This window comes from Pituophis catenifer, unplaced genomic scaffold (assembly GCF_029215685.1).
Source record: "Pituophis catenifer annectens isolate HBS135680 unplaced genomic scaffold, rPitCat1.0.hap2 SCAF_10, whole genome shotgun sequence".
NCBI classification, from domain to species: domain Eukaryota; kingdom Metazoa; phylum Chordata; class Lepidosauria; order Squamata; family Colubridae; genus Pituophis; species Pituophis catenifer.
The window spans coordinates 24,508,561-24,531,249 of record NW_027256890.1 but is presented as its reverse complement, the minus strand read 5'-3'; the positions used below and the strand labels follow the sequence as shown (position 1 = coordinate 24,531,249).

At 45.2% G+C, this 22,689-nt stretch overlaps 1 protein-coding gene across 1 annotated transcript in view; it reads left to right on the top strand.

The window, feature by feature from the left end:
* Nucleotides 1-22,689, top strand: part of CADM3 (cell adhesion molecule 3) — a 100,515-nt gene that overhangs the window by 67,870 nt on the left and 9,956 nt on the right. Inside the window, exons 2-4 of the mRNA XM_070950881.1 lie at nt 14,866-15,006; nt 18,750-18,902; nt 20,736-20,873. Coding sequence (XP_070806982.1) covers nt 14,866-15,006; nt 18,750-18,902; nt 20,736-20,873 — 432 coding nt within the window. The remainder of the gene's footprint in view (nt 1-14,865; nt 15,007-18,749; nt 18,903-20,735; nt 20,874-22,689) is intronic.

The following is a 22,689-nucleotide window of genomic DNA, read 5'->3' as shown; positions in this document are numbered from 1 at the left end:
GGACTGCCTGTATAGGATATATTCCAGAGGTGGGTTTCAGCAGGTTCTGACCAGTTCTGGAGAACCGGTGGCGGAAATTTTGAGTAGTTCGGAGAACCGGTAGTAAAAATTCTGACTGGCCCCCGCCCACATCTATTCTCTGCCTCCCGAGCCCCAGCTGATCGGGAGGAAATGGGGATTTTGCAGCATCCTTCCCCTGGAGTGGGAAGGGAATGGAGATTTTACAGTATCCTTCCCCTACCACGCCCACCAAGCCACGCCACGCCCACCAAGCCACGCCCACAGAACCGATAGTAAAAAAATTTGAAACCCACCACTGATATATATTCAGTTACTTTTTAAAAGATTTTTAAAAACCTGGCGACGTGTCCATCAACGTAGAAATTCTCTTGGGAAAATAACGTTTGTTGTTTCTGTCATGACAGAATTGTCAATGGGACTTAAAAGGTGAAAAGTTGGATTCTAAGCCCCCACCCCCGCCCCCACCCCTCCCCTCCCGGACAGTCACAACTGACCACAAAACTAGGTTTGTTTCAGCCACACGATCTTCTGGGATCTACTCAACCCAGGGCTGAAGAGGATCTGCTAAGGGCAGATCAAATTGTGTCATCCTTCCAAACCGAACGGCCTATTTTGTCCTGAAAATGCATACATGGAAATTGTGCTTTTAAAAGCGTGTCTCTGTGTGTGTGTGTCTAGTTAGGAGGAGTAGGAGTATGAGGGAACGTTGTGTTCAAAACACTTTACAGTATATTAGCAAAAATTGCAAACGGTAATGACTAAGGATGATTCCTACAGAGGGCTGTCAATCAAGGAGGCTCTCGTAGCCAACGTTTTGCCTGGCAGAAACTGAGATTCAGTGATCCGCGAAGCTCCTGCCAATGTGATTACATTTCAGTCTGAATTTCTCTTGTTTCCCCAACCTGGTGCTCTTTGGATGCCTAAGGACTACACACAGAGAGACACACAGCAGAGAGAGAAAGAGAATGAGAGAATGAGTGAGATACAGAATGAAAGAGAGGATGAGAGAAAGAGAGCGAATGAGAGAATGAAAGAGAAAGAGAGAAATGGGAGAGAGAGAATGAGGGAGAGAGAAAGAGATGAGAGAGAATGAGAGTGAGGTACAGAATGAAAGAGAGAATAAGAGAAAGAGAGAGAAAAAATGAGAAAGAGAGAATTGAGACAGAATGAGAATGAAAGAAAATGAGAGAATGTGATATATGAGAGAGAGAGAATGAAAGAATGAAAGAAAGAAATGAGAGAGAGAATGAGAGAGAAAATGAGAAAATGAGAGAGGGAAAATGAGTGAATGAAAGAGAATGAGAGAATGATAGAGAACGAAAGAGAATCAGATCAAGATACAGAATGAGAGAAAGAGAAAAAGAGAGAATGAAAAAGAGAGAAAGAAATGAGAAAGAGAGAGAAATGAGAGAGAATGAGAGAGAGAGAATGAAAGAATGAAGGAGAAAGAGAGAGAATGGGAGACAGAGAATGAGAGAGAGAGAAAGAGATGAGAGAGAATGAGATAGAATGAAAGAGAGAATAAGAGAAAGAGAGAGAGAATGAAAGAATGAAGGAGAAAGAGAGAGAATGGGAGACAGAGAATGAGAGAGAGAGAGAAAGAGATGAGAGAGAATGAGAGTGAGATACAGAATGAAAGAGAGAATAAGAGAAAGAGAGAGAATGAAAGAATGAAAGAGAAAGAGAAATGAGAGAGAGAATGAGAATGAAAGAGAATTAGAGAATGAGTGAGATACAGAATGAAAGAATGAGAGAAAGTGAGAGAATGAAAGAGAAAGAAATGAGAGAGAGAATGAGAGAATGAGAGAGAATGAAAGAGAATGAGTGCAAGATACAGAATGAAAGAGAGAATGAGAGAGAGAGAATGAGAGAATGAAGGAGAAAGAGAGAAATGAGAGCGAGACAGAATGAAAGAGAGAATAAGAGAAAGAGAAAGAGAGAAAATGAGAGAGAGAGAATGAAAGAAAGAATGAGAGAGAGAGAGAGAGAGAGAGAGAGAGAGAGAGAGAGAGAGAGAGAGAGAGAGAGAGAGAGAGAGAGAAAACAAATTCCCAGCTGAGGAATTGCTGGAAAGCTCCTTTCTTTAAAGGAAGAGTTTGGGACTTTTCGCTTGAAAATGTTTGTAAACCCAGGATGAAGAAAAGAGTCACAACAGACGAATAAATGGTTTTATTGCTTTAGCCAGCTAGCACAACAAGAGGAAGAGAGAGAGAGAGCAAGAATGCTTCCCTCTTGATCTGAACCATCAACCACGGAGGAATTCCTTTTCCAGCATCTCAGCATCTCTTCTCAAGATCATTTTAGGGTTGTTGGTTTTTTGTTTTGTTTTTTTTGCACCCTTCTGGGTTGTGTCGACCACAAAAGACAACGCTTGAGCTGGATCCTGCCTCATCCTTGTCCCTCTCCCTCCTGCCTTATCTCGTTCAGCTCACAGGCCCCAGACCGCTGAGTCAAAAGACCGTATTAAAATGAAATCTTTCCTTCCACGCCAGATGGAGACTGGGTTTTTCTGGACAAATTGGAAAGTTTATTAAAAGAGAGAGCAAGAGAGAGAAAAAAAAACAGAGAGAGAGAGAGAGAGAGGAGAAAACCCAGGTTTCTCTCTCCCTGTGGAGAGAGAGAGAATTTGTAGCATGAAAGGGAGGGTGTAACACACACAAAGACCTACACACACACACATATACACACACACTGCCTCTCTGCAACGAAATATGTGCGCCATCAGCGCTCTTCACCCCGGAGTATTTCCAACAAAATTGCCTTCTTTGGGGGGGGGGGGAAGAATTTCAAAAGCGGGTTCTTTTTTCATCAAACTGAATGAGAACGGGAGCGTGGAATTGTGGGTTTTTTTCCCCCCTCTGCACACCATTCCTTTTCAGTGTGACCAAGAGGGGATAGAATCGTGGAATGGGGAGGGATCTTAAGAGGTCATCCATTCCAGCCCCGCTCCGGGCGAGAAATCCAGATTTCTCCAAAAAAAAAAAAAAAGAAAAAAAAAGATTCTGATTTTTTTTCTACCTTAGGAAGTTCAAAGGATGTAACTAACCTTGGTTTCAGTCCATTCTATTTTGTGAACAGAACCTTCATTGGGCTGAAAGGGGCTTCAGAGGTCTTCTAGTCCAACCCCAAGGCAGGAGCCTTACTCCATCGCAAACAAACGGCTGCCCAGTCTCTTCTTTAAAAACCTCCAGTGTTGAAGCATCCACAACTTTGGAAGGCGAGCTGTTCCTGTCAAAGCGTGAATCAGCTTCGCTTCCACCCCCCTGGGGAAACTGTAATTTTTTTTTTTAATTTGATTTATATGCCGCCCTTCTCCGGAGACTCAGGGCGGCTTACAGTGCGTTAAGCAATAGCCTTCATACTTTTGTATATTTATACAAAGTCAGCTTATTGCCCCCACAAACTGGGTCCTCATTTCACCTACCTTAGAAAGGATGGAAGGCTGAGTCAACCTTGAGCCTGGCGAGATTCGAACCTGCAGAAATTGCAGGCAGCTGTGTTAATAACAGGGTGCATTAAACCACTGTACTACCAAGGCTCAATTAATTAGAAGTGAATGGATCTTGTTTTCCATGGTGTATACTCTCAAAGAAAGAAAACCCGAAGTATATATTCTAAGAAACATTTTATTATAAAAGTACAAAACTAGCTTAACTACATCTTACCGGCAGTCTTATCACACAGACGGACAAAAGTTAGAAAAGAAAGAATGTAGACATGCACAATAGTTCAGAAACACAAGACCAGTCTTATCTTGGTTTGCTACAGATAAGATTCTCTGGCCAGGCTACCGTAAATCTTAGGATGGAAGCTCAGTTGGCAAACACTTAACGCAGTGACAATTCCACCAATTAATCGTCCTTAATTTCTCCATAGTTTCCTTGGTAGCAAACTTATTATGGGCTGTGCTCCACTTTGTAAGTTGTTGGATGTCATCCTCGGATAGATCATCATCTTTTTTTTTTTTTAACGACGCCATAATCCTTTCCAGAGATGGAGTCTGGGCAACTGAATGGAGCTGAGTGTTTGCTGGCCAGATGCCCTTCCTGTCACCAATGTGGAGTTTTTCCCCACCCAGCATTTATCATCCTTAGATAGATGCATGCAGATAATCCTCGACCTAGGACTACAATTGGGACCAGAATGACCATTGCATTCCACCATTGCTACGGTAGGCAAGGTGGTTGTTAAGCGAGTCGCAACTTTTGCAAATGTTTTTGTCACAGTCAAGCGATTCACGGCGGTCGTTAAATGAAGCATGCGATGGTTAAGCAAATCCGGCTTAGCCCGTTGAGTTTGCTTGCTGGAAACCAGAAGATCGGAAACGGCGATCCCGTGACTTCAGGATACTGCAGCCATTGGTTGCTAAGCACCAAAATTTTGATCACATGATTGCTGTGATTGTCGTAAGTGGGAGGACCGGTTTGCAAGTCACTTTTTTAACCTCGAATGGTCACTAAACAAATGGCTGTAAGTCGAGGACTACCTGAATAAGCCCCCATAGTAGGGAGATCAGGAAGACCAAAAAGGGCTGGAAGAAAATAACATACAGGTAGTCCTCGACTTATGACAGTTCATTTAGTGACCGTTTGAAGTTACAACGGCACTGAAAAAGGACACTTAGGACCGTTTTTCACACTTACGACCGTTGCAGCATCCCCAAAGTCAGGTGATCAAAATTCAGACGCTTGGCCACTGGCTCATATTTATGACGGTCGCAATGTCCCAGGGCATCCCCTTTTACGACCTTCTGACAAGCAAAGTCAGTGGGAAAGCCGGATCCACTTAACAACCGAGTTGCTAACTTAACCGCTGCCGTGATTCACTTAACAACTGTGGCAGGAAAGGACATAAAATGGGGCCCCAGAACCCACTTAACAAATGTCTCACTTAGCCACAGAAACGTTGGGCTTAATTATGGTCATAAGTCGAGGACTTACCTGTGTCTAGTTCCGACGGTTGATAATCACTTATTGAAATCATTCGTTGTTGCATGGATGAGCGGATTAATTACGTGTCCTGGATAATAAAACCTTTGCCTCTATTTATAATTGATGAGAAATAGCCCTAGAGCTACGACTAAATTTTAATTTGATTTGTTTAATTATTATTTTTTTAAATTTCCGGAGTGAAATTTAGATTGCAGATGGAAAGATTGCAGATGGAAGGGACCTCGTAGGTTATCTAGTCCAACCCCCTTCTCAAGCATGAGACTCTATACCAGTGATGGCTAACCATCGCGTGCCATCGCGTGCCAAAAGTGGGGGAGCGCGGGGGGGAGCCCACACCCATAATTCTATGTGCCCTGCCCCCCTCCCCGCACTCCCTCCACTTTTGGCACGTGATGGCACAGTGGGCCCGGTAGGTCCATTTTTCGCCCTCCCCAGGCTCCAGAGACTTTCTAGGAGCCTGGGAAGAGTGAAAACGTCCTTTCCTACCCCTCCCCCCCGCCCCCCAAGGCCTTCCAGAGTCTGGAAATGGCCCATTTGCTGACTTCTGGTATGGACCGGAAGGCCTGTTTTTCACTCTCCCCAGCCTCCAGAGCCTTTCTAGGAACCTGGGGAGAGCGAAAAACGGGCCTTCCCTCCCCCCCAGGCTCTCCGGAGGCCAGAAACAGCTTGTTTCCCTACTTCCGGTGGGCCCAGAAGGGCCAAAAATGGAGCCGAGCTTGTGTGCCCACCGATATCCCTTCCAACTCTGTTCTTCCTCCCTCCCTCCCTTAAAATAAGGTTTTTAAGAAGCGACTGGGCAGCCATTTGTCTGAAATGGTATGGGATCTCCTGCCTGAGCAGGGGGTTGGACTAGAAGACCTCCAAGGTCCCTTCCAAGACTAATATTCTGTTCAAAAGGCATCAGATCTCCGTGGCGTAAGCAGCTCTCTCTTTAGAAGTTTGTCATTTGAGTGCTCGGCACTGATGGATTAAAATTCTGGAGCAGGCAAGCGATGAAGTCTATTTCTTGACCGTAGCTTTGGAAAAGAGACCCCCAGAAGTCAATAACTCAGCCAATATCGGAAATGGAGAGACACAACTCTCTTCTCCGCAAGCCAAAAAGAGACTTTCAGAAACTCCTGTCGAAGTCTCTTAATAATGCAGGGAAGACCTTGGTTCAAGGTGATGAAATACCTTGGTAACTTTACAGGAGGGGCTTAAAATCATCTTCCCGAAAACGTCCTTTTGGATCGGGGTGGATTTCAAAATAAACACAGCTTATTTTAAAACGAGAGAGCCTCGGCGGGGGTTATTATTATTATTATTATTACAGGAAGAATGAGAAAAAAATGACGTTTTCGGCAGGCGCTTGGCTGTGAAATGGGACTTTTGGAAAAAAATTAGAGAGGAAGCCAAACTTGTAGAACGGCAGGATGACATCAAACCAGGAATGTTGGTTTGTTCAGTTGGTGGATGAGGATTGGGCCAGGAGTGGGCTTCCAAAATTTTAGCAAGGAGTTCTCTGCCCGGTTGCTGGGTGGGCGTAGCCATGGTGGGCGTGGCCTGCACCATGGTGGGCGTGGCCTGCACCATGGCGGGCGATGCGTTTTTGCCCTCCCCAGGCTCCGGAGGCTTTTCTCGAGCCTCCGGGAGGATGAAAAGGGCCTCCCCAGGCTCTGGAGGCCCTCTGGAGACCAGAAACAGTAGCTTGAGTCTGTCTGAGCTGCAAAATCTGAAGCTTCTCCATTTGGGTTTTTTCCGGTGGCGGAAAAAAATGCCAAGACACGGGGAGTGATTACAGATGGTCCTCGACTTGCAACCACAATGAGGACTGGAATTTTCTGTTGCTAAGGAAGGCGGATATTAAGTGAGCTGTTGGTTGTAAATCAGGGATTACTTGTATATGACGTGTTTGGAATCGATTTACAGAGCATTCCATGATCTGGGGTGTTGCTCTGGTCCTTTCTTACCCATCCTTCTGTTTTGCAGGGGAGCCCTCGGCAGGGTCTTTGGGGTTCTTGCACAACCAGGGCAGCCCCTTTCTCAAAATAAAATTCAGATTAGCCTAGACTGGGATCCCTCACTGTTCAAGAAGCAAGCTCTTCCTTCCTTCCTTCCTTCCTTCCTTCCTTCCTTCCTTCCTTCCTTCCTTCCTTCCTTCCTTCCTTCCTTCCTTCCTTCCTCCCTCCCTCCCTCCATGTCTTTCTTCCCTCCCTCTCTCCTTTGTCCTTCCTTCCCTCCCTCCCTTCCTTCCTCCCTCCCTCCCTCCATGTTTTCCTTCCTTCCTCCTTCCTTCTATGTCTTCCCTCCCTCCCTCCTTCCATGTTTTCCTTCCTTTCCTCCTTCCCTTCCTCCTTCCATCCCTCCCTCCCTCCATGTTTCCCTTCCTCCCTCCCTCCATGTTTTCCTTCCTTCTTCCTTCCTTCCATGTTTTCCTTCCCTCCCTCCTTTGTCCCTCCCTCCATGTCTTTCTTCCCTCCCTCTCTTCCTTCCTCCTTCCATCCCTCCCTCCCTCCCATGTTTTCCTTCCTTTCTCCTTCCTTTCATGTCTTTCTTCCCTCTCTCCCTCCATGTCTTTCCTTCCTTCCTTCCTTCCTTCCTTCCTTCCTTCCTTCCTTCCTTCCTTCCTTCCTTCCTTCCTCTTCCCTAGGACAGTGGCAGAGGTGTCTCTTTTATCGTCTTTATTAAGAGGAACATTGAAAGCTGTGAAGATTGGCAAGGGAGGAAGGAGGCACTCCAAGCCACCGAGCCCATTCAATAAAGAGGACGTTTATGATGGGGCACCTTGCTGCTCAGCTCCGTGTGGGCCTGCCGAGAGAACGCGGATTTAATTGGCAGGCCTGCTGGGCCGGCTAGCACAAGCCAAGCGTGGAGGCCAGGGAGGGCTCCAGACTGCCCATACGGAAGTTTCCTGCCTTGGCATAGCATGGAGAGCATGGAAAGGAAATTGCATGGATCTGCAGCTGAGAGAGAGGGAGGGAGGGAGAGAGAAGAGAGGGATGGAGGGAAGGAAGAGGAAGGGAGAGAGGGAGGGAGGGAGGAAGAAAGGGAAGAAGAGAGGGAGAGAGGAAGGGAAGAAAGAGAGGGGTAAGAGAGAAGAAAGAGAGGGAGGAAGGGAAGAAAGGGGAAGAGAAGAAAGAGAGAGGAAGGAAGGAAGGAAGGGAAGACAGAGGGGGAAGAGAGAGAAAAAAGGGAGGGAGGGAGGAAAGAGAAGGAGGAAGGAAGGAAGGGAAGAAAGAGGGGGAAGAGAGAAAAAGAGAGGGAGGGAGGGAAGAAAGAGAGAACGAGGAAGGAAGTGAGGAAGGGAAGAAAGAGAGGGGGAAGAGAGAAGGAGAAGGAGGGAAGAAAGAGAGAGAGAGAGAGAGAAGGAAGAGGAAGGAAAAGAAAGAGGGAGGGAGGGAGGGAAGAAAGAGAGAAGGAGCGATAGAGAGAAAGAAAGAAAGGAAAAGAAAGTCGGTCATAAATCACTTTTTTCAATGGCGTAGTAACTTTGTTTTTTTTTTTTAATTTTTTTATTCATTTTATATTTTAAATTACTAACATTACAAACAACATATACAATATTTCACCCTGTGCTATACATAAGAAAGGAAGATTTGGTTCTTCGGATATATCCTCATGATCGCCAAAATCCACGTTCTCGGGGTACAGGTACTGAAGCATCCAATTTTCCCAGCGCATAGTCCACAAATGGTTTCCAAATTTTCCAGAAAATATCTTCTTTATAGTCACCATTTCTAATTTTAATATCACATGTCATTTTATCATTTAAAGCTAATTTCCACATTTCACAATACCATTCTTCTATTCTAAAATTCACATCTAATTTCCAATATCTGGCTATTATAATTCTACCCATTATAATCATAATTCTAATCAATTCTTTCTCATATTTTGTTGGTTCTATTTCCTTAATTATCAACAGTAATATAGTTTCTGGTCTCAATATTATTGCTTTCCCCATCATTTCAAATATCATTTCCTCCAATTGTTGCCAAAACTTTTTAACTTTATCACATTTGTACCACATATGTTCATAAGTCCCTAATTCCATGTCACATCTCCAACATTGTTTACTAATTTTTTTATCCATCAATGACAATCTTAATGGAGTCAAATACCATTTCCAAACAACCTTATAATTATGCTCTTTAATCCTCACAGATAAAGTCTTCATAATTCTACTCTTCCAATTCACGTTCCAATCTAAATCTGATATTTTAATATTAAGTTCTTTTTCCCAATTCATCTTCATCACCCTTTGTGGTTTTCCATCAAAATTTATAATCTTATATATCTTACTAACGAGTCCCTTTAGCCCAATTTCATCTTTCATAATTTGGAATACTAAATATTCAAATTCAGTTTTACTTCTACTTATCGAACAATTAGTAACTTTGTAGTAACTTTGAACGGTCACTAAATGAACCCGTTGTAAGTCAAGGACTACCTGTAATAAGTCAGCTTTCTGTGGTTACAGAACATGTTCGGAGCACGAATCTCTATTACACCTGGAAGAGAGAGAAAACACGGGACTGCTGGGGTATGCAAAGGAAGGGTGAAGCTTATGCAGATGAGCGTTGAATCATATTTCTGATGCCTTTTGAACACCATGGGGTAATCTTAAGGGAGATCACATTGAAGGGCTAAAAAAAATTATCCAGATCTACTATCAGCCAACCAAAGTGCATCTAGTCAAGGCTCTGGTGTTCCCAGTTGCAATGGACGGTGGTGAAAGTTGGACCACAAGGAAGGCTGAGAAGGCCAAAGAATGGAGGCCTTTGAACTCTGGTGCTGGAGAAGATTCCTGTGAGTCCCTTGGACTGCAAGGCCATCCAACCGGTCAGTCCTAGAGGAGATCAACCCTGACTGCTCTCTAGAAGGCCAGATCCAGAAGAGGAAACTCAAATCCTTTGGCCACCTAAGGAGAAGGAAGGAAGGACTCCCAGGAGAAGAGCCCAATGCTGGGAACGATGGAGGGCAAAAGAAGAAGAAGGGGACGGCAGAGAACACGGTGGCCGGATGGAGTCACTGAAACAGTCGGCCTGAGCTTAAATGGACTTCCGAGGATGGTAGAGAACAGGAAGGCCTGGAGGAACATGGTCCATGGGGTCGCGATGGGTCGGACACGACTTCGCAACTAACAACAACACTCTCAGCCCCCAAAATCTTTCTCCTTTCTGGACAAATGGAGTTCATGAATGAGGAAAGAAAAAAACAGCTTTGAAACTTCACAGAATCCACAGGACATTGGCCATTTCTTCGTACATTTCCAGGTGGCCTCCCTTGCCCCAGAAATCTTGTCAAATTGCCAAGGTTTGCAAGAGAAAGGCTAAAACAAACAAACAAACAAAATTCGGCATTCAGGCTGGCAGGATGGTGCAAAGCGTTCGGCCATCTCATCCGAGATTCCTTCGCTTCTTGTTTTGAAGCCTCGCTTTTCAGTCTTTGTTGAACTTTGCAAAAGTGGCAGACAGATGCTTTCCACCTTTTCGCTTCCGGAGATTCCCCCTTTTTTTCCCCCACCCCCAAGTCTGTAGCTGGAGGAAACGTAAAATATCCCTGTTTGTTTTTTTTTTCCAGAAAACTTCCCGCGAGTCGCTTCCACGGGCAATTTTTTTCCGTGTTTATTTATTTATTTATTTATTTATTCCCTTTTCTGTTTTTTTTTTTTTTTTTGGCTGCCAAACAAACAGAAACAGGTTGCAAAGGTTGAATGCCAAAACCAGCTTGTTCTTTTGCTGTCTGGGGAGGAAGAGGAGAAGGAAGGAAGGAAGGAAGGAAGGGAGGAAGGAAGAAAGAAAGAAAGAAAGAAAGAAAGAAAGAAAGAAAGAAAGAAAGAAAGAAAGAAAGAAGAAAGAAAGAAAGAAACCGATCTCTTCCTTCGCTGCCACCGTGCGCATTTTCCTTGACCCAGTTTTGGAGAGTGACACCTCTCCCCCTTTCTCGCCATAACTCCACCTTGTCCTCGTTCGGTTTGAGCCGGGATGATTGACAGCTGAGGAGTGACAAGGATCCTGGACGCGTATATTCTGAGCTAGGAAGACAGTGCAAAACCCGTCTCTCTCTTCCCATGGCAACTAAAAAGCCAGAAACAGGGGATGACTTCTGACAGCAGAAGGTAACTAAACTCACCACGGCACGAGGATTAACGCCTCGGATGACGAGAAGATGGAGAAAAAAAGAGAAGATGAACCCAGCACATCTGGCGTGGTCTGGTTTCTCACCTCTGGAGGATGGAAGGATCTCCTTGGAAGCCTTTCCATTCCAGAGATGGCTAAATGGATGGCTCCAATTAAAGGAAAAGGACACCGTTAATTTTGTTTCTGCTTGGAAACCGTTTCTGGACTTTGTGCTTGGGGTGGGAGGAAAAAGGATGAAACTTTGCTGATTAGATCGGTTTGTTGTTATAGAAACAGCTAGTATCTATGACAGATTAGGACCACAATTGAGCTCGGGGTTTCTCTGGCTAAGTGAGGCAGTTGTTTAGGGTGCTTTGCCCTCGTTTTACGACCTTCCTTGCCACGGCTGTTAAGTGAACCGCCGCAGTTGTTAAGCGAGCCACATGGTGGTTAAGTGAACTTGGCCTCCCCATTGGCTTTGCTTGCTGGAAGGTCGCCAAAGAGGACCCAGCAACGGTCGTAAGTATGAACCAGTTGCCGAGCATTTTGATCACGTGACCACGAGGATGCTGCAGTGGTCGTCAGTGTTAAAAACCGGTCGTTAAGTCACTTTTTTTTTCAGGGCCGTTGTAACTTTGAACGGTCACTAAACGAACCGTTGCAAGTGGACGATCACCTGTGTTATATCGAAGTTAAAAAATGAGGTTTTATACTATTACTTTTTATCAGGGGTGAAATCTACTTACCTTCTTTACTGGTTCCAGGAAGTAATGACACCCAGGCGGGTGGGCGGAGCCTCGCACCGCCATCGCTACTGGTTCTCCGAACCACCTGCCACAATCGCTACCGGATCGCCCGATCCGGTCTGAACCGGGAGCATTTCACCCCTGCTTTTTATTCAAAAGAAGTGGGGAGTTTTCTTGAAACATGTTTTCTTTCTTTTTCCCCTTCTTTTTTTTTTTTTTTAAAAAAAAATTGATTTATATGCCACCCTTCTCCGGAGACTCAGGGCGGCTTACAATGCATTAAGCAATAGCCTTCATCCTTTTGTATATTTATACAAAGTCAGCTTATTGCCCCCACAAACTAGGTCCTCATTTCACCTACCTTAGAAAGGATGGAAGGCCGAGTCAACCTTGAGCCTTGGAGAGATTCGAACTTACTTAAATTGCAGACAGCTGGTGTTAAATTACAGTGCCTTGTCTGCAGAGCTATCCAGGCTCCTTGTCCTATGCATTTTTCCTTTCCCTTTTCCCTCCCTTGTTTTCCTATTTTTTTCTTTTGCATTTTATATTATACTTCGATAAAGTAATAAAATGTTGGGGGAAGGGAAACCTTTCTATCCATGCCATGGATCTGCAAGCTTTGGGAAGGCATCGGGTGTTGTGCCCCGCCAGCAGCCAGCGGAGCTGGCAGCAGAGTCGGATAGTGAGGAGGTTGGGAGGTACATGGACCAGTCCTGGGGGCTGGGGAAAGCTCGGACGAGGGCTCTGCATCGGAGGCAGAGAGGGAGTTAGCAGCGAGGCAGAGGAACAGCTGGAGCCCGTTCCCAGTGTGCACATGCGCAGAGCTGCCAGAAGACAAGAACAACTCAGAAAGCAGAGTTGACTCAGGAGTAAAGCCGCACCTTGGAGGTGATTGGCCCCTCCCATAGGAAACAAAAGAGGAGCAAATGGGAAGTGGGCTTTTGCAGGAAACCATTCATTCCTTGACTCTGAGGCTCTGTGCCAAGTTTGGCCTTGTACTGCGGTTGGAAACAAGTTACGTGGCAGCTTGCCAAACGAGATAAGGTCTGTGTTGAGAAATATTCCTTTGCAAAACTGTTTGGACAAACCTTGCTGACTGTGAATGAATAGTAATTCGCAGTCGTGTCAATAAAAGAAGTTTTGCCGGCACCAATTTCTGCCTCCTGCTTGTTAAGGGAGCCTAGGTCCGAACATCAGGTGGGGCCAGAGAAAATGGTGAAATCCAGCAGGTTCTGACAGGTTCTGGAGAACCGGTAGCGGAAATTTTGAGCAGTTTAGAGAACCGGCAAATACCACCTCTGGTTGGCCCCAGAGTGGGGTGGGAATGGAGATTTTGCAATATTCTTCCCCCCAGGAATGGGGAGGGAATGGAGATTTTGCAGTATCCTTCCCCCTGGAGTGGGGAGGAAATGGGGATTTTGCAGTATCTTTCCCCCTGGAGTGAGGAGGGAATGGAGATTTTGCAGTATCCTTCCCCCTGGAGTGAGGAGGGAATGGAGATTTTGCAGTATCCTTCCCCCTGGAGTGAGGAGGGAATGGAGATTTTGCAGTATCCTTCCCCTGGAGTGGGGAGGAAATGGGGATTTTGCAGTATCCTTCCCCTGGAGTGGGGAGGAAATGGGGATTTTGCAGTATCTTTCCCCCTGGAGTGAGGAGGGAATGGAGATTTTGCAGTAACCTTCCCCCAGGAGTGGGGAGGGAATGGGGATTTTGCAGTATCCTTCCCCTGGAGTCGGGTGGGAATGGAGATTTTGCAGTATCCTTTCCCCAGGAGTGGGGTGGGAATGGAGATTTTGCAGTATCCTTCCCCTGCCACACCCGCCAAGCCACATCACATCACACCACGCCCGCCAAGCCACGCCCACAGAACGGGTAGTTTAAAAAATTGGATTTCAGCACTGGGCCAGAGGCAGGACCAATCCCAATTTAGCAATTGGCCAAGGAGCCAGAAACGGGCGCGAAAACTGGTTGGCATCTGAACCTGGCTCTTTTTTTTTTTTTTTTTAAATCTGGCTACGACCAAGGTTTCTTCGACCACCACTTAGGGGACGCAGGACAGATTGGGGGATCCCAGTTCTTTGGGAACTCTTCTCCCCCTCTCTCGGGACTCATCGACCGTGCCCAGCGGGCCTTCTGAAAATCTAATTCAGCCGTTCGGACCAAACCTGATTGCGCCCACTTGGCGAAATTCCTTGGCTGGCTGGCCTTGTCATGTGAAGTGTTGGAAGCTTCCCTCGATGTGGCTGTTTGGGAAGGGCTGACTCTGAATAGCAACATGGGGGCAGCTGGGCTGAGACAAGGGACTGGTTGTTTGTTGGGGTGGAGTTGGGAGGGGGCGCTGGCAGGAGCAGAAGCTCTGGGCTTAGGAACCCGGCCAAGAGATGTTTGTGAGTCCTTCAGAGGATGGGACGGCCCGTGGGGGCAAGAGGAGGGAGGAACTGGGAGTGGGGGGGGGGCATGACCTGCCTTTCCTGGATTAACTACTACGCGGTGGAGAATGTGCTGAGATGAAAGTCACCCCCAGAATTCTTGGAGGAGGAGGGGAGGGGGGGTATCAATGAAGCGCTTTGACTTGGAAATCTTAAAGGGGTCAGTCACGAAAGGAAGTTTTTCCTGTTTTGCTAGTGCCGCCGAGAGAGTCGGTAAGAGTAATAGGGACCTTGGAGGTCATCTAGTCCAACCCCCTGCTCGCGCAGGAGACCTGCGCTAGGGATTCGAACCGCCGAACTGCTGACCTTTCTGATCGACAAGCTCAGCGTCTTAGCCACTGAGCCACCTCGTCTTGGTTCCTTCGCTTGGTCGCTGGTCAAATAAGCTGCGGGAAACGGAAGAAAGGGGTGCGTTGGCTAGCATCCAAAGCTGACCTAAGCTTTTAGTCCTCAAGACGTCCCAAAAGGGAAGGAGAGGCTGGCAACTCCCCCTTGCTGGCAAAAAAATTGAGTGGGTTTCAGGGTTAGGTGAAGAAGGGACCAAAACGAGCTTTCGACGACACCCCTAAATTATGTCTCAATCTCTGCATCCATTTTTTTTCTTTTTTGTAAACAGGAAGCCAGCCGGCGACCTCCGATGAAGTCGTGGTGGCGGGTTCGAAAGTCGTCCTCTCCTGCAAGGTGGAGGACCCAGAAGATTCCTCGCTCCAATGGTCCAATCCTGCTCAGCAGACGCTCTACTTTGGAGAAAAGAGAGGTAACGCCGGTGTGGCATCATTTCCCCCCCACAACAGAGCCCAGAGGCGGGAGGTTGACAGCTGTGGCTACTGCTGGTGACAGCCCCCAAATTTATTTACTGTGATTTATCCTTAAATCCAGGGGTGATTTGCTCCCGGTTTGGACCGGTTCGCCCAAATAGGTTGTAAAAAAAATGCTTTTAAAGTAAAAAAAAAAAAGGCTCTGATTATCGCGAGGCACAGCTGTGAAAGTAAGCCATGCTCACCCAGTCCCATTACCCCCACCACCACCAAGACACGCCCACAGAACCAGTAGTAGCAAATTTTACATTTCACCACTGCTTAAATCCCAAACAATAGGGAAACGCCATAGAGCCATATCTGCGGAGTCATATCTGTGGACACGCAAGCATTGCCCTAGCTCAGCTTCACAGCAAATGTGCGTGCCGGACAGCTGATTTTTGGGCCTTCCGGACCCACCGGTCTTTTTCTGGCCTCCGGAGGGCCTCCAGGGGATGGGGGAGGCTGTTTTTGCCCTCCCCAGGCTCCAAGGAAGCCTCTGGAGCCTGAGGAGAATGAAAAATGGGCCTACTGGGCCCACCAGTAACCTTTTTGTCGTCACGTGCCAAAAGTAGGGGGAGCATGGGGGGGTCACATGTGCATGTGTGTGGGGGGGTGGGGCACTGGGGGGCATTGAATCATGGGTATGGACACGCACACGCGTGACTCCCCCCGCTTTTGGCACGCGACGTCAAAAAGGTTAGCCATCGCTGCCGTAGACTGTCAGAGCCGCCAATAACAAATGCGATTAGTCACGGGGCCAAATCCTCCCGGTTTAATTTGGAACTGGATTTTCCAAACCGAGCTTCTGTTTTGTCGTGCTTGATATTTGCAAACCTGTCGCTTTTTCTTCGGTGTCCAAATCTGCCTTCTTGACGTCACGGAGGGGAAGGTGAAAATCCAGCGGCCTCTCAGAGAATCTCAACTCTGTCAAATAGAGGGAAATAAAGCATTTGCTTCAATGGGGATTTCTCCTGCCTGGGTAAAAGAGATAAGGGGACGATCTACAAACCTTAAAGGTGTCCGTTTTCCCTGCTCACCTGCGGCGATTCGGAATTGCCTCCGAGCAACTAGCAAATACATATATATATATTTTCCTCCTCAAGGAGAATATTATGGGTGATTTATTTTCTCCCAACTGGAAGCTATAAATATGCTAAGAACACAATACATTTTTTTTTATTGTTGATGTAATCTACGTATTTTCAGTATCCTCCTCCTTCTCACTACAAGGCATGACTAACACCTTCGAAAGGCCACGCTTGAAAAATCGGCGTTCAAAAGCAGAACAATTGGCTTTCAAAGAGCCCAAATTGGCTACTTTTAAAATCTGGGAGAGTTTGGGGGTTTGGGGGTGGGGGTTTGTTCTAAACTGAAGATGAGTTATTTTGGATCACACATGTCTCATTGACGGGACAACCATTTATCTGAAATGGCCTGAGCAGGGGGTTGGTATAGAAGACCTCCAAAGTCCCTTCCAACTCCTATTCTATTCTATTCTATTCTATTCTATTCTATTCTATTCTATTCTATTCTATTCTATTCTATTCCATTCTTCTCTATTTTCTCTATTCTCTTCTATTTTATTCTATTCTATTTTCTCTATTCTCCTCTCCTCTCCTCTCCTCTCCTCTCCTCTCCTCTCCTCTCCTCTCCTCTCCTCTCCTCTCCTCTTCTCTTCTCTTCTAATTCATTATCCCATTCCATTCCATATTTTCTCTTCTCTTCTCTTCTCTTTCTCTTCTCTTCTATTTTCTCCCTTCTTCTCTTCTGTTCTATTTTCTCTATTCTATTCTATTCTATTCTATTCTATTCTATTCTATTCTATTCTATTCTATTCTATTCTATTCTATTCTATTCCATTCCATTCCATTCCATTCCATTCCATTCCATTCCATTCTATTCTATTCCATTCCATTCCATTCCATTCCATTCTATTTTATTATAGTCTAGTCCAGTCTAGTCTAATTCATTATTCCATTCCATTCCATATTTTATCTTCTCTTCTTTCCATTTCTATCCTACCCTACCCTATTCCATTCCATTCCTATTATGCATTACAAGTAGGATACAGACTTGAAGCCGTGATATGTATACACCCAGAGTTAAACAGATTAAACTTTGTTTTTTCTTCTTGCCGTCCTCAAACAAAGCCGACTCTATGCAAGAATTCCCAAACCGATGATTTTGCTCCAGGCTTGGCGTTGAGAGAAACACTGGCTGCTTTTAATTTGTTGAATGGCCGAGATGTTTATCTGAATGTGATCTGTGATTTATTGATTAATGCCTTGGCCCTATAAATCTTAAGGGGGGGGGAAGCCTATTGATTTTCATCTGATAAATTCCAAGGATGTCATGTCATATCACACTGTCTTTAATAGTATTTACAACGTTGTGAATCGCTCGTTTTTTTTTTCTTCGTTTTGATTTGGAAGAAAGGGAGAAGTTTGGTTTTATTTTTCTTGAAATTCGGTCCCTTCGTTTCCTTCGGTCCGCAGCCACGGATAAGCGTGGCAATTCACCTAAGCCGTGGCTTGCTAGTTCCAACTTTTGTTCGTGTATTTGAAGGTGTGAAGATGAATGTTAGCAGAAAGGCCCTGTGCAACAGCCTGTCTCCTAAGGAAGTGTCGCACAGAAAGGTTTTGTAGTATTTTGTGTGTCTGGAATTCACGCAAATATAAGTGGCTCTGAACAATTTGCAACCTCTTCCTGATTCCTTTGCCTCCGAATGTCCCCTAAACACAGACTCCTCGCCTTCCACTAGAGCGTGCAATTCTATCCAGCATTTATTTTAATAATAATAACTTTATTGTCATTGTACGTACCCTGTTTCCCCGAAAATAAGACATCCCCTGATAATAAGCTCAATCGGGCTTTTGAGCGAATGCGCTAAAATAAGTCTCCACCCGAAAATAAGCCCTCCCTGAGCCTTGGTAGTACAGGGGTTTAAGGCACCCTGTTATTAAGCTGGTTATTAAGACCAGCTGCCTGCAATTACTGCAGGGTTCGAATCTCGCCAAGGCTCAAGGTTGACTCAGCCTTCCATCCTTTCTAAGGTAGGTAAATTGAGGACCCAGTTGTGGGGGCAATAAGCTGACTTGGTATAAATATACAAAAGTATGAAGGCTATTGCTTAACGCACTGTAAGCCACCCTGAGTCTCCGGAGAAGGGCGGCATATAAATCAAATTAAAATATATATATATATATTTAAACGCAGAGCTGGAAATCAGGTAAGATGGCAAGAGGAGCCCCATCTTGCTCCACGCGCCCCAAAATAATAAGACCTCCCCAAAAATAAGGCCGAGCACTTATTTCGGGGTTCAAAAAAATATAAGACAGGGTCTTATTTTCAGGGAAACATGGTATATAATACCCATACAACGAATGGGAGGAAGGAAGATTGTTTTTGATGAAATGGGCTATATAAATTAGGTAGATAGGTAGATAGGTAGATAGGTAGATAGATAGATAGATAGATAGATAGATAGATAGATAGATAGATAGATAGATATAGAAGAGGGAGGGATGGAGGTGGGAAAGGAAGGAAGGAAGAGGGAGGGAGGGAAGATTTCTTTTTGATGAGATGGGCTATATAAATCAGATAGATAGATAGACAGACAGACAGACAGACAGACAGACAGACAGGCCTAAGGTGACCCTCTCGTCCCCCTCTCTCACTGCCCCTCCTTCTTTTAACCTAGCATTGCGAGACCTTCGAATCCAGCTGGAGAATTCGACGGCCAACGAGCTAAGCATAAGTATCGATAACACCACCCTGGCTGACGAGGGAGAATACACCTGCACGATATTCACCCGGCCTGTACGGACTGCGAAAGCGATGGTCACCGTCTTGGGTGAGGCCAAGGGGGTCAGTGGCGAGCCGTGTCCAAAACGGGAGAGTCTTTTCCCAGAACATTTCAGTCTTCCCAAGATGTTGGGATGGGCTCCGTCTGGGATAACCTACTCATCTCCCGCCTCGGACTCACAAACCACCAACCAGTCCAAAATTTCCCTCCGCCTTGGAAACGCAAGCAGTCCTCGACTCATGACCCCCCAACAAATTTTCCGTCGCTAAGCGAGACGGTGGTTGGAGTGAGCTTCGCCTCCCTGTACGACTTTTCTCACCACGGTGGCTAAGCGAATCATGACGTTGTTCCCACGGTCATTAAGCGAATCCGGCTTCCCCGTTGACTTGGCTTTTGTCAAGAAAGTCGCAAAACGGGATCACGTGACACTGCAACCGTCATAAGTACATGCCAGTTGCCGAGCATCTGAATTTTAATTGTGTGACACATACACACCCTGGGGATGCTGCCACAAGCCTCTTTTTTTCAGTGCCATTGTTAATTTCAAACAGTCACTGAACGAATGATTGTAAGTCGAGAACTACCTGTATGCTTCTGAATATAGGTACATAAGTTGCAAATTCCCAAGGGAAAACGAGAATATATTGGAGGGGGTAGGGACTGAAATGTTTCAGGAAAGGATCGACTGTTTTGTATACCCCAAACACAAGATTATTCATGGAGAAGCAGCAACAATTGTGACATCTTTAATTAGAAGTAGAATTCTTTTATTGGCCAAGTGTAATTGGACCCACAAGGAATTTGTCTTTGGTGCATTAGCTCTCGGTGTACATAAAGACAAAAAAATAAAATATATCTGCCGAGAATCATAAGATGCAACTCTTAGCGGTAGTCATAGGATACTAATGAGCAATCAAATTGTCAGCATTCTGATGCTGCCATAAAAAGGAGGAGACGAGGTTGACTTTTCACCTACTTATTTTCTCTGTAGATAATATCCCCTAGGAGATGGGATGGGAGGGGGACATTCCTGTGGGCTGAGGTCAGAAGCTGGGGAGACTGACTTGGAAGATGGCCAATGAGAAGATGAGAATTGGGGAACGGAAAGGGAAGGGTTTGGGGGTCAGAGGGTTAGTATCGGCTACGACGAAGTCGGGGCCAGATCTGTCGTACTCAATAAATGGAATATTTCAGCAAAGATTAATTGTTTGGGAGTGCAATTTATTTGAGATGACATCGAAACCTGACACAAATCATACTAGGAAACAATGGACGCGGTGGCTCAGGGGCTAAGACGCTGAGCTTGTCGATCGAAAGGGTCGGCAGTTTAGCGGTTCAAATCCCTAGTGCTGCCGCGGAACGGAGTGAGCTCCCGTTCCTTGTCCCAGCTTCTGCCAACCTAGCAGTTCGAAAGCAGGTAAAAAAAATTGCAAGTAGAAAAATAGGGACCATCTTTGGTGGGAAGGGAATGGCATTCTGTGCGACTTTGGCGTTGAGTCATGCCGGCCACATGACCACGGAGACATCTTCGGACAGCGCTGGCTCTTCGGCTTTGAAACGGAGAGGAGCACCGCCCCCTAGAGTCAGGAACGACTAGCACATATGTGTAAGTCTTTACCTTAGGAAACAATAAAAATGATGTAAGTTGTAAAAATACAAGCAACATGGATATAGCCACAAGCGGGAAGAGAAAGGTACTAGTAAGGATGAGAAGAACTACAGTCTTAGTAGTTAATTTGATAGTGTTAATGAGTCGGGGCAGAGTTATAATTTCGCTCCAAACTTAGATGCGTTATCCTTTCTGGGAACAACCGCTTCAAATGGTATCTTCTTCGGGATGCTTTTAAGTCGCTAGTCCTCATTGTTCCTCTTTTCTTTCAGGAATCCCACAGAAACCCCAAATCTCGGGTTACTCAGGTCCTCTTAGGGAAGGAGATGTGGCTGTGTTGAAATGTCTCTCTTCTGGCAGTAAGCCAGCCGCTCAGCTCAGATGGAATAAAGGTGAAAAGCTCCTGACAGGTAAGTTACTAACATACTATTGAAGAACCTAAGAAGGATGCTAGATTGGGCCATCCGGTTCGTTTCCCACCGACTTGTAAAATAGAATAGAATAGAATAGAATAGAATAGAATAGAATAGAATAGAATAGAATAGAATAGAATAGAATAGAATATTGGCCAAGTTTGATTGGACACACAAGGAATTTGTCTTGGTGCATATGCTCTCAATGTACATAAAAAAAAATCTTAATCAAATTGAGAGCGACACCTTTACCATTCGGGATTCGCAGATAGACTGCACTTGAACATGGAGGCACAGATGCTCGTTTTCCTTTCTGGTTTAGCTCCGTCTTTCTTTAAACCAGGTTGTGACTCCTGTGGCTAGGAGATCTCTTAATTAATGTCATTAATGCCTAAGCAGGGGGTTGGACTAGAAGACCTCCAAGGTCCCTTCCATCTCTTCTCTTCTCTTCTCGTCTCTATTCTATTCTATTTTCTTTTCTATTCTATTCTCTATTCTATTCTATTCTTTCTATTCTATTTTCTATTCTATTCTATTCTATTTTCTTTTCTCTATTCTATTCTATTCTATTCTCTATTCTATTCTGTTCTCTATTCTATTCTCTATTCTATTCTATTCTATTCTATTCTATTTTATTTTATTTTCTATTCTCTATTCTATTCTATTCTTTCTATTCTATTTTCTATTCTATTCTATTCCATGCTCTCTTCCCTTCCCTTCCCTTCCCTTCCCTTCCCTTCCCTTCCCTTCCCTTCCCTTCCCTTCCCTTCCATTCCATTCCATTCCATTCCATTCTATTCTATTCTATTCTATTCTATTCTATTCTATTCTATTTTCTATTCTATTCCATTCTCTTCTCTTCTCTTCTCTTCTCTTCTCTTCTCTTCTCTTCTCTTCTCTTCTCTTCTCTTCTCTTCTCTTCTCTTCTCTTCCCTTCCCTTCCCTTCCCTTCCCTTCCCTTCCCTTCCATTCCATTCCATTCCATTCCATTCCATTCCATTCTATTCTCTAAGTCGTAGCAAATTACATGCCAATATCAAACCACTTAATTTTGCGATGTGGGAACTTACAGGTTACCCTGCCGGGCTTACGTTTCCTGCCATTACTTAATTGTAGTCATATTCGTAGAAGGCCCTTGCAATCTTCTAACAAATCGTACACGCAAACACACAATTCAAAATTGAGTTGTCTCGGTTTTTCTTTCCCTCTCCGCGTTCCTTTTCCCTTCTCCCTCTCTCTCTGCTTTTCCTTTAATGTTGCGTCTTTCTATACCATAATCCTGAAATTTATTGATAGAACGAATGAGCTGGACGGGACCTGGGAGGTCTTCTAGTCCAGCCCCCTGCTCAATCAGGAGAACCTATCATATGTCAGATAAATGACTGTCTAGATACTTCTTAAAAACCTCCAAGCGATGGAGTGCCCACTATTTCTGGTGGCAAGCAGTTCCACTGGTTAATTGTCCTCACCGTTAGGAAGTTTCTCCTTAATTCCAGGTTGCTTCTCTCCTTGGTTAGTTTCCATCCATTGTTTCTTGTCCTGCCTTCAGGTGCTTTGGAGAATAATTTGACCCCTAAGTGGCTCAGTGGCTAAGACGCTGGCTTGTATCAGTAAGATCTGACATCGGCAGTTCGAATCCCTCGTACAGGTCTCCAAGGTCCCTTCCTACTCTTTTGCTGTTACTTCTTTGTGGCAGCCCCTCAAATACGCTGCTCTGGAATACAGAGTTAAACCAGCGTTTAATAAATAATAGGCCCTCTTGCAAAGGTGGAGTCCTGATTTTTCAGGCAATCCAAAAAAAAAAAAAATCAGG